General features: G+C 42.7%; 1 protein-coding gene across 3 annotated transcripts in view; it reads right to left on the reverse strand.

Annotated features, from left to right (window-relative positions):
• Window positions 1-2,162: 2,162 nt before the first annotated feature.
• The window catches only part of ntn2 (netrin 2), a 41,080-nt gene continuing 30,599 nt past the window's right edge, over window positions 2,163-12,643 (reverse strand). For all 3 annotated transcript variants that reach the window (XM_026316314.1, XM_026316313.1, XM_026316315.1), the window contains exons 4-7: window positions 12,407-12,556; window positions 10,470-10,523; window positions 6,296-6,370; window positions 2,163-6,207 (exon numbers count right to left, since the gene is read on the reverse strand). In XM_026316314.1, coding sequence (XP_026172099.1) covers window positions 5,822-6,207; window positions 6,296-6,370; window positions 10,470-10,523; window positions 12,407-12,556 — 665 coding nt within the window. In that variant the 3' untranslated portion in view covers window positions 2,163-5,821. The remainder of the gene's footprint in view (window positions 6,208-6,295; window positions 6,371-10,469; window positions 10,524-12,406; window positions 12,557-12,643) is intronic.

A 12,643-nucleotide genomic window follows, 5' to 3' on the forward strand; every position in this document is an offset into this window, starting at 1 on the left:
GGTAAATGGAAAAATGGAACGACGCAGAGATTGAAGGATGACAGATGTGAGACTGGAGGTGTGGTCAGCGTCACGCATGTTGTCAGCTCCAGAGGGAGTGGTGTCTCTTCAGACGACAGCTGGTTTCACTCACAGAAAAGACATGCAGCAGTGAGAGAGAGAGAAAGAGATCAGACCTTCACCACTGAATATTTATGATCTCGGTCCACAGAGATTTCTCGCCACATTTTTTTGTGGTTTTCAGGGGGGTTAGCTCTTGGTGACCCACACACACTCACAGACTCGCAGACAAGCATACATACATGAGTGATCGCAGATACATTCAGAAATTCACACATTCACTTGCCGTCTCTGAGAGGAAAGAGATAGAGAAAATATAAATCAGGGGAAGGAGTCATAGAGATCCTTAGAATGGAAAGTCATGAATGTGGTGAAATGTAACAGAAGTACTTTAGGGGAAAGAGAAGATTTAGGAAACAGACTTACAGACAAACCCCATGCTGGAAAATGCTGTTGTTGAGCTTTGAAGCACAGTGGTAATGAGGCTCCATTTAAAGCCAATGAAACCGCTTTGGCAGGTTATGAAAGCACAATTGCTAAGCCCCCCCTTGTCTGCCGCTGGGTGGTGTGTGTTTGTGTGGATGTGTGTGTTAGTAGGATGGAGAAGGGGAAGAATGGACAGTGTTTGGCCAGATCCGCTTTGCTCTTTCCAGCAGCTCTCTCCCTGACCAGTCTCTCTCCAGAGCTCAGTTTTCACTACAACCATCCAAGTGGTTGCCTAAACACACTTGAAAACTTTTTTGAGTTTTTTACAGTTGTTGGAATGAGACAATAATTATTACGACTTCTTCATTATCTATTTCATTACAGCTCTACTGACAAATGAACACAAGGACGACCCCTCGGTTCTTTTCACAGCAGGTTTCCTGTGACCTCAAATTTGTCAAGGTACAATATGTTTCTGTTTAATTATTCAGCCATGTAAGAGTGTGTCAAGCCTGGCATAAACAGAGAGAGAAAACTAAAGCGAATTCAGTTACACGTCCATGATAGCATCTCAAACTTTGTGTTGCCTGGCATGTTCCCATCCTTATAAACATCCCCCTCCCTCCTATAGTTAGAAAGCTTAAGACATTTGTACAGTTATCATGGTGGGAGTGTGTGCTGAAAAAAGCCAGATGATATAGAAGAGTCCTAATGGGTTTTGTTAGCACACACTGAGTGAGGGTGATAATTTAGTTACAGCAATGGGGGAAACAGGAGTTAAGGACAGGAAGCGTGGTTTCCTGAATGGGGCTTTACAGTCCACATTCTGTACCTGTGTTTGAGGTCAGCGGCTTGGCTTAAGTCATGTCACCAGCAGGAGATACACAGTGCAAAGCAGAGGGCCGCTGATGATTCAAGTGCTGAGAGATTTTAATCAATCTAGCAATCTTGTAATGTAAGAAAGAAATCAAGGGGAGTGGAGTTTCACTTTACTTAGCTCTGAAGTCGACTGTTTCTGTAGCTGAGCCTCTCACAGGACTATAAATCTGGATTTTTATTGTCTGATTGGTTGTAGGCCATATAAACTGTATCAGAAGGTCTGGGATTGAAGTGTTCAGTGTAGAGACTTATGACATATATGTGTCCAGACAATTTCAGGAACCGGTGTTCTCGAAGACTTGATGGTCATGGCTGGGGATAATGCTGATAAATGACTGCTTTCCTGTAATTTACCTTGAGCAGGATGAACGGACTTAGCCTGTTTGGTTAGAGGGTGGGGAGATGAGGAGAGAGGAGACTGTGGGTGAGGAGGGGGGAGTTTGAGCGAGAGAGTAAGGAGTTTCCTGCTTGGGACACGACTTGGGGAGTTGGGTTTCCTCAGAGGTGAGGTACTCTGAGGTACACATTACTGTGTGTCTGTGTGTGTGTGTGTGTGTGTGTGTGTCTCACTGTTTATTTACAAAGCTTTAGCTGTAGCTCTGTTCATAGAAGAAGGGAGCCAGTCTACCCTGCGAGTGGAAACAAAAAGTAGTACCCATTGCATGTGAGCATACTTTCCAATGGGGAACACACACATATCAATTTGATATCATTTCCGCAGCTCGGGCTAATGACTGCTATAAAGGAGATGGATGATAAACACGACTCACAGCTCATTAACTAATAATTTATTTTTTTTATCATTTAGATTGAAAAGTCAGTGGTTCATTGCCTCAGTGGAAAATGTACAAGGAAATTTTGATAAAAACAGAAATGAAGAGTAAGGCTGAACTAAGGGAAGGATCGCTTTGATCCCAGCGATAGGTAGGTGGACAATTTACGTGCGAGTGAGTGATTATTCCCAGGACATCAATGCAACAGAAAGTGGTGGGTTGTTGTTTCAGTTCCAATCTGTGCCTCCATAGGAAAAGCAGAGCTTGATTAGTCTGTGTCACATTTTTGCTCAATTTACTCGTCAAAGCCATTTACAATGGGATGGCCGTTGTCTAGAAATCACAAAAAACCAACAGGGAATACATTCTGTGTAATATCTGAACCACATCTTCTTGTCATGATCACAAAAGCATATGTTTCTGGTTTTTTACATCCATATAACATCATCTGGTTTGTACATCCATACATGTGATTCATCCCAGGCAAGTGACGCTTTTCAAAAGACGACAGAACTGGCAGAGGCAGTCCAGGACATATTTACAACGTTAAAAATGTGTCGAGACATATTAAACAAGGCCAAGGTGTGAACTGAAGTGAAACAGAAAAAACAGGAACCAGGAAAATGTAAATGTTAACTCTTCATCAAGGTCTGTAGCTTTATGCCCGAAAACTCTGTCCTTCAAAATGAGAGCTCTTTTACCTCTCTGCACTTTAGGTTCATGTGCATGCCACTCGTTTACTTGGGTATGCTGTTACACATACACATACATGCTATCATACACAGACACACACACACACACACACACACACGCACACCTGTGAATGCTATGAATTCAGGGGGGAAACAAAGCAATACAGTTATGGCCTCAGTTCCACTGGCAAGCTGCTGGGCTTGTTAACGTGAAACAACAGGATGGCTCTCACTGTGAGGCTCACTAAATAGCTTTCACAAGAGACTTCGCTTCCACCCCCCCTAACAACATCTGGCTCCCTCTAACTACTTATCATTATTCTAACATTCGGGGTGGGCGCTTCAAAGAATGAAAACCAAGAGCTAATAGAAAGTACAGAAGGATTTTGTGCGATTCTATGTAAAAGACACACCAGATTCAGGGTCACCGTGGTTCTTCCTTGCATGAGTTGGGGGCTATAGAGTTGAGTTCCAAAGAGGCTTCAGGGGCACGTAATTTGACCATCCATCATGATGTGTCACGCCATACTCGCATACCAGGGTGAGGAGCTTGGTGCTACTGTAACACCACCTGTCTGACAGGTCACTGCGGGCAGCCAACACACAAATAATCGACTGTTTGGTTCTGCATTTTTGTGAAATTCCATCAGTGGGAATTGTGGCCTGGGCATAGTGCTGTCAAAACATCAGCACTTGTTTTGTCTCTTGCTTTTCTTTTGTCACACACCAAAAATCATGATGGGTAATAACTCATTTCAGTTATGGGTAACTTTTGGATTAGGAAATGAAAATGTCATTACAAGACGGATACGCATGAAGATCTATCATAACTGGAACATCTAACCCTGTTCATATTTTATAATAGCACCAACTATCATGCCATGGCGTCCACATTCTTAAACTTGGTCACACTGTATTCATAAACAATCAGACCACACACTTGTACGTGTGTGTTCTTCACATTTTGACGTACATTCTTGGAAGACATGAAAACAACAACTACGGTGCAGCACAGTTCACCACTGTGCCGTCACTTATCTAAGACACTCGATGCACAACATGCAAAAATTGGTTAAAAGGGAGTTCAGGGAGGGTGGTGGCAGACAGAGAGAAGAGAGCAGAGGAGAGACACTTTTGGAGGAATGTCAAACCAAACATACCACCACAGCCAAAGGAGCGTAACCACCAGCTAGCATGACATGCCTGTCGGCACACTCACTGCTATGTTAGCTTTACGTGCACCTCAAAACTGTGTATTTATCTTGTACTCTATTTAAATAAATTGTAATGTGCTTTACAAAATGAAATAACAGCAAAAGGCAGATAAAAAAATAAAAAAGGCTTGAGCGCGACTCGAAGGGCCTCTCTGTGGTTTTTCGTTGGTCCTGACTTTCATAGTCTCTTAATTGAATTTAAAAACTGACTATGCTTATTTGGCAGTGGATGACAGGGGCTGCATTAGGGTGGGTTAAATGGGGGTAGATGACTTGGGGAAGTTTTCCTGGGGATCTCAGTGCTCATATTGGTTTAGTTCTTGCTCTGCACACTGTAAGATTTTGATAGACCAGCAAAAGCCACAAACATGCAAACATAACAAAGCACATGAGGATTGAAATATGATTCGCTCATGTCATAATACAATCAGTGAGCACTAAAAACTTTCCAGCCTCATTCATTTTGTCCAAATATACTTGAGAAAAACACAAATATATTGTTTAGCTGACTTTGTGTTTTTTTGTGTTTTTTTTTTTTTTACTGCATGAAAAGAAACTCTAATTTCAATCTCTTAATTCGGCAAACAAAGCCTGCCAAGTTACTAAATATGCCAGAAAGATGTTCAGACAATTAAAGGCAAAGAAATGACAGCGGCCACACAGCAACATCTGGAAGGCCACTACCCAGTGGAAGACATTATACATAAAGCAAAAAGTCTCCTTGGAAATATTGGTATTTTTCTAAAATTCCAGCCATTTGTCCACATCGCTTTAATCTTCCAGAAAAAGTGACAAGCAATGAGTCATGATGGTGAAGCATGACTTATAAACCACTCGTGACAGGAAGTAGTGGTGAGGCACAATCCTGCAAGCCTGGAATATGACTCACACATGCAAACAGACCTTTTCTGCTTAAAATGAAACAAAGGGATATAACTCAAATAAGGCTGGGATATGGATGGTTGAGATAACAAGTAGCCACATGAACAATATAAACTTTGTTATGAGCAGTTGCATCAAATACTTGCTGATATAAGAGCTTACATGAGCATTTTGTTCTGTGCGGGCTGTTTGGTGGCAGCAGCAGTGGTGGTGAGACTGAGGTTTGCTGTGGAAAATGTCCCTGCAAAGGGAGCCCTTGGTTCCTCACAGGACAAGAGGTTCTTTAGTTACAGTACATAGAAGCACCGCAATTAGGCCCATTTTCTAAACAGCAAATATTGAAAGGGTGTCAGGTCGTCCAGCATGTGCTAATCCAAGATGAGTTTGTTTCAACAATGAAACGTGAAGCAGCCAAGCTGAGGGTATGCAGCTTGTTTTGTTTTTGATTTCAGTCAGTCTCTGAAGTGACAAACACTGTTGAATAAAATCCTTAGAGAAGTATGAGCACTGGCAGTCTTGCATGTGATTCCTAAATAAAGTGGCAGCAGAGTCTTGAGAGGGGCAGGGGGCTGGGACTCTGGGGCGTAGCTGGGGGACGAGTGGACATTTCTGCTGTCGTTGAAGGAGGGAACGGCGTCTACTTTTGTCTACACTTCATACCCTTTTTAATGGTCCCTTTTTAAGGCAAACCAATTAGACAAAAAGACGTGACATAAAGACAAAACTTGAAAAATAAAAAGGAAAATAATTATACAATATACACAAAATGCTGTCCTTAAAACTGGTCGGGTACATGCAGTCTTTGTAATGTGCAGTGTTCCTGTGATGGGGGAGGAGAAGTCAAGGGTCATGATGGGTAATGGAGGGAGAGGTAGGGATTGATGCTGCTTTACCATCACGCTTTGCCACACTTCCCCTTCTTCTCTTTGCGTTGGAACTTCCTCAGACGTCGTGACCAAGTGTCCCTCCACTGAATCACCAGGCTGTTCTTATCGGCTATCAGGCCCATGCGCTCCGCCCCTGGACTTGTGATTCCACCTCCTGGGCCAACCCCTGGACCCGCCCCTGGGCCCGTTCCACCATCGCTGCCGCCCATCACCAAGAATCGTTTGCTCATCTGGATCTTGGGACACTTGCAGGCCAGGTCCTTCATGTGTACCCACAGGATGTTGTCTCCTCGCTTCAAAGGCTCTCCGCGGCTCTTGTACACAGACACCACACTAACCGAGAATTTGGCCCAGTCCCCCACCGTCTCCATGTCCAGCACATTCACTTGAACCGCTATGAACACAGTCACAGAAACACTCAGCTCTACACTCCCAACAGTGGCATCATTTATTATTGCCTATGATTAATTCTGCTCTCTCACCATAATCCTTTTTGCAGTATTTCTTCATGTTGATTTTCAGGTTGCCCTTTACTGGTTTACAGTATGACTCACAATCTGCAAAAACAAGGAAAACCAACATTAACTCAGCAGGCTGCAACTGCAATTCCTCAAATGACACATAATGAAACACTCTGGAACATCATTTTTATAACTGTTGCATTTTATGACCTGTATATTGCTTTAGATGGTACCATTGTTGCATATAAATAGCTAACAACACATCTGCAATGCAACACAGTGTGACAAAACACTGTAAACTTATGTACTGTGAAGCAATGCAGTCAATAACACCAACATAAACCACAGTAAGCTTGTCTGTGCACATGTACATAAGGGCAGCGTTGTATATAGAAAGGCTGTATTAAAACTATGTCTCCTTTTTGGATTATATTTGTACATGTTTTGTTAAAAAGTATATTCACACTTGCCCTTACAACAATATATAGTGGCCAAAATCTCCAGAGGAAACTGCAACAGGTTGGATAATGTTGAGCTTGGTTGAGTTTTTGTGCACTAAAATACAATCTCTGACAAATTGCTGCAACAGCCGGAGCTGTGAGGCAAGTGAAATATACCAGAGGAGTAAAAGTGTTCAGTTTGACATGTTTTCTGGGGTTTTGAGAAAAGACAGAGTGCGGTGGAAGCAGGTCATGGTTGGATGGATGTGAATAGGCCTGGCTGCCAATGTGATGACTGAGACCACACATTGGACAAATGACCTCCACTGATCATTCATAGGTGGAGCTGGCAGCGATCAGGAGATACAATTATGACTGTGACAGTGAAAATGGAGCTCTTGGCTGTCTGACTTCTTGAATGACTCTAAAGAGCAACCTTGGTTTGTTTGGTTGTCTAGTATACAGTACCAGCATCTTTTTCATCCTCGCCTTTCTTCACACACACTTGGGCCTAAGACTGGGCCTGACATGCTGGAAACAATTTTCCTCAACTTCTCAATCTAAGTTTTGAAGCAACTACTTTGGCCCAAGGTTTCTCTGCAACTTCAGTAGAAAACGACAATAACCATACTAATACCATTTATCTATAATTTGATGTTGAAAAATGATTGTCTACAATAATTTCGATGGACCAAGATTGTTGGAGATAAGTTAATTTGAATATGGAAACCTTTGAAGGCTTTTGAAAGCACATGCATATAATTATTCGTCATGGTTTGTTTTCCCATGATCCTAAAATATTTATTTTGTCGTCTCAATGTTAAAAGCTTTGCTCCGCTCTGTGATCGTGAAATCCATTTTGCATGAGCAAAAGAGCTGAGGGGAAGTGGAAGGAAGAAGACAGGAAAAATTAAATGACCTTTCAAAACCAGATGAAAGTGCTCATGTTAGAATTCGAGGACTAGAGCCCTTGATCAAATAAAAAAGCATCGTACTGTGTTTTTCAGTAGTGTTCATGGTGACTGAAGCTGGAACAAGAAAGAAAAAGATCATTTGCCAGGCTTTACTCTACTTGACTGGACAGAAGTTTAGATCTTTATATTTTAATTATGAGAAGGTCACAAAGTTAAGAAACTATAATACAATAATTATGGACTGACATTATGCCATGGAAGTCATTTTTCAACATATCTCGAGTCTGTTTTAGTGAAGGGGGCACGAATACTGCTCACATGGAATGTCAGGGCACGAAACTCAAAAACCACATGCTGGTAACTGGACGGGTATCTGTGGTCAGGCCTCTCATTGCCTTCAAAAGGAAAACCATTCAGCCATGTTGCTTTCCAAAGCAAACCAAATAAAATAGCTGGACATGAAATGTCTCAATTAGAAAAAAAAACTGTCGTGAGAGAGAGAAATTACACTTTCTGGGTTGCATGAGAGTAGGGGTGTTGCATCGTTCGGTTTTTTTGGGGGGGTGGATGGAGCAATGGAAGGAGGGCAGGAGGAGGAGGAAACAGGGGACCAAGAAGCCCATAAAAATGTCCAGGAGGCTTGGCTGTATATCAGAGCGCTGAGGATTTTATTAGCCAGAAAGAGAAGAGAAAAGGAAAGAAAGGGAGAAAGAGAGAGCAGACGGCAGCTTCCAATAACCTCGAGACAGGATGATGTTCAAAAAAAAGATGAATGGAAGTGTAGATGTTGATGGGTGGAGAGGTGCACATGTGGATGGATGTGTGGATGTGTGTGCATGGTACATTATTCACAGACGTTAAATAAATGATGTTCAATATCACAGCGTCCTGAAGGTCTTTTTCCTTATAAGCGAGCATGTGGTTTCTTGTGCAGATCATTATCATGTAAGTGCGCATGCAACTGTGACAAGCATGCATTTGCATGAGATGTGCATGGATTTCATTAGATCACTGCGGTTGTGTGTGTGTGTGCTTTTGTGTGTGGTATACAGTGGCTGGCCTGTAGGTATCAGTGTTGAAACCCTGGATGGGCGACAGCGTGTGTTTTCCCATGAAGCGTCTCTTACTGCTGGCTGTTCACCTGGAAAAGCTCTTGGTGAATCGCCCACTGACCCAGAAGACCGGCCCTCTGAAACCCTGCACAATTGGCTTTGGGGCTCCCGATGCCCTCATTCCCTTGAGCCCTTTTCACTGTGCCATGACAAGGACAAATTGCATCCACCGCCCCTAACACAAAAACATTTTGGGGCCTTAGGTTTCTGATGGTGATGCTTGTTCTATGGTAGTTTAAGAAGGAGGAAGATGGGGGAAATTCTCTGGAGTGTTTGGTGGAGCCTGAGGTGAATTGGTGATCAGCAACTCTTGTTTTCTTAGACCCTGTAGCATTTTCCCAGGGAAGTAGTAAACACAAGAAAGGGCTACAGTATACTGTGCATTATTTATTTCTTTATTTTGAAAAGGTTCAATGGCCCAAGTACAGAGATGAAAAGAAGAGGAAACTAACTTTTGTAATTTGTGATCAGTGCCTCTTTACATTTAAAGGAATATTTAGACATTTAGCGAAATATGCATATGCACATTTTGCAGAGTTTGATGTTAGGACTGAATATGAACCTGGAGACAGCAGCCAGTGAACTTATTTAAGTAGCTAGTCTGCCCTGTCCAGAAGTAACATAATCCACCTACCAACATCACTTTTAATATGTTACATCCTGTTTTAAAAAATCAGAACAAAATCAAAGTGCAAAAGTGACAATATGGGATTTTCTGAGGTTTATGAAACATTTGCTTGGCCTTTTTCTGTTCATTCTTTGTGTAATGCTAGCTGGTTAGCTTAGCTTAGCACAGCCATGAGAGAATTATCAATCTTATAGTTCTTGGCCACAAAGTGAAAAAAGTGTATTTCTATTTAAAATGAAGCATATTTTAACATTTATATAATTACATTTAATTGGACGTCTTTCAATAGTTACTGTTCATAACGTTGACTGACTGTGTGACCACGTCTGACCATTAGCCATTATAAACATCTTTAAATCTAGAAGCAAGACACTCAAACTGCACAGTATTTTAACTTGGAAATGTAAGACACCTATAAGTCAAAAGTGTAATTTATAATGTGCCTTCTGACAAAATATATCACTTATAGAAGCGAACGGATATAAAAAAGTAACATTTTATGCCTTGTCAGTGGCAGATTGGCATAGAGTGTCAAAGTGGGGGGTAGAGTCTGCAGGCTGAGTGATGATATATGTTATAAACCTACTAATGAATCAACATTTCCAAATAAACACTGGCATTCAAATCAAACAGCCGCAGAATGAAAAATAAGGGCAGGGTAATTGACCGGAGTCTAAAATTGGAGAGTTAGAAGGAGAGAGTGAACAAATTTCCCCCCAGTCACTTGCCAATGCTCTTTTCACGCCTCGAAACTCTCCCTTCCACTATATCTCCCAGCTAAACTGTAACTAATCACCTCTGCTGCCTATCTGTGTCCTTGGCTTTAAGCTGCAGCTATAGTGAGCACAGCGAGGCTCCACTAACTTGAGGCTTGTGGTTGGAGAAACTGTGCCAAGGACACAGGTTTTAAAGACAAAGGAAAAATTCTGCCGGCCCCAGTGCACTCGTTCACTTTGCAGAACTTCAAAAGAAGGGACCCACCCTCCATTAATATTTATTCCACACCTTAAAACTCCAGTCCAGAAATATTAAAAACGATGTTTTTGTTCCTCTCATAAAGCAGGGGTGCTTATGGGCGAGGTGCAGAGAGCATATACTCACCTGCTGGTTCTTCTGTGCTGCTCACCACAGCTGTGGGGTTGACCACTGGGATTTCTGAAACACATACAAGAAACACAGCAAGCTAAATGTAAATCCATACCTTTCAAGTGTAGTCTAAGTGATGTGGCTGGGTGCCTGAGAGTGTATGTGTGGTCAAAGAAATGAAGAGGGCCTGAAGTCATTCAAAGTAACTCAAAGAGTGAGTATGGGCAGAGAGTATGCTTAAAACTGAGAAGTGTTTTTGCTCACGGTTATTTTATAGTAGACTATGCAGATGAAAACACATGGGTACTGCAGACAGACTCACATACTAGATAAACAATTTTTAAGGAATGCATTGAAAGTTACTGAAACAGTATAATTGGCACTAAATAGTGGAGATCAGGGGACCGACTTTAAGTGTTGTACCTGGTATTTCAGTTCAGATCCATCAGTTCATTCAGTCGTTGGCACATTTGATACATGTGAGACAAAGGTTATTCTTTGTGCTACTGATTAAAATGGAAAGGCGGTTGCACAAGATTAGTCTTGTCCTCCCCTAACAGATGCTGGGTTAACACTGCTGTCTAATTTCCGTGCAAGCATGTATAGACAGATGGATAGATAGCGAGGGGGCAATTTTGGTTGGATCATCTTGAGACAGATGCAGCCCTCCCTTGCTGTGCCCACTGGCTACACTAAAAAGTGCCTTGTGGAATTCCTCCAGGACTTCTCTTCTAATCATATGCAACTTTCCAATACAAATGCTAATGCTAACAACAGGCCCTCTGCTCTTACTGTAAACAGACTTACTGGAACACCGGCTTAGCGTCCACTCAGAGGATCTGCTTTTGATTGGATTTGGAGGTGGAGGGTTAGAACCAAACCTGTGGGGGTGTGTTGGACAGAGGTAATGGGGGTTCTTGGAAAGCCGTTGAGACAAAAGCAGCAGTTGTCTCTGAAATTATGGACACCCCGCCAACAAAAACAAATAAGGACACAGAGCTTTGTGAAGGCAGGCGCAGCTGCTGGAAGCCCCTTTAAGCTGTGTGCCCTCGTGGCCACATTCTATGAAGACATACAGATGATGAAAGGATCATCCACATGAGGATTGCTGCCATCATACTAACTGGCTACTTAATGGGCTTCTGCTTTGGAGTTCAGGACCTCAACAGGAGGTAAGATGCTCATCACGAGGCCAGACTGACACGCACAGACATCGCTAACGCTTTTCGTAATGGATCCAATTGTGTGTATGCACTTCAAAGCCCAAACAATTCTTCTTGTTCTCACTGGATGGTTCAGTGGCACTCAAATGAGTGGGGTCTGCCATCCATGACCACAGTTGTTTTGTCCTTCTCGCCCATCTGCCATCTGCTCCGGAGCTGCATGTGAGAGAAACAACATGGCACCATGTGGCACAGTGTGGTAAAGCTCAATACGGCACTGGGCAGCACGGTTTGCTTTGGTGAAGGTTGCCTTGTGTGTGCAATGTGTGCCTGTACCGCCTGGCACAGTGCGGTGGAAAGCTGCCCTCTATTACACATGCCTGTGTGTGCTGGGCCACTGGCAAATTTCATAACCCACATACACATTCACAAGCTTGTCACAGGAAATTAAAAACCTGTGTAGCCGCCCTGCAAACTACAACAACTACAGAACGCACACACATACACTATACATCATTGACAGCAATTTGGCAGCAATAACCAAATGTCTCACACAACCAGCTGTCCACTGATTTGCACCAACAAAAAAAAAACAACAAAAAAAACAAAAACAAAAAAACACTATACATCTATACTGACCCTTTTTTTTCAAAAGGATTTTTCAATATTGATCGCATTTCAGTTTAATGTGACTTTATTGTTTGATATCTTGTTTGTGCATGTTTTGGGCTATCATTCCATTTTCAATGACCATGTGGCTGTGTGAACATATCTGTATGAGGTACTCACTGATGCAGGGGGCCACGGGTGAGCGGCTCTGCTGGTAACCCTTGGCACAGCGGTTGCAGGTGATGCCAGTGACACCATCTTTGCAGGGGCACTGGCCTGTGGTCTGGTTGCACGTTTTGCCTGCTGCGCCCACAGGGTGGCAGTCACAGGCTGGGGTGGGGGTCAGGAACAGGTGTGAAGGGGGAGGGAGAAAGAGGTGGGGAGAGGAAATAATATTAGAAGTTCATTTATTCATCT

Source organism: Mastacembelus armatus, chromosome 19 (genome assembly GCF_900324485.2).
Source record: "Mastacembelus armatus chromosome 19, fMasArm1.2, whole genome shotgun sequence".
Classification (NCBI taxonomy): domain Eukaryota; kingdom Metazoa; phylum Chordata; class Actinopteri; order Synbranchiformes; family Mastacembelidae; genus Mastacembelus; species Mastacembelus armatus.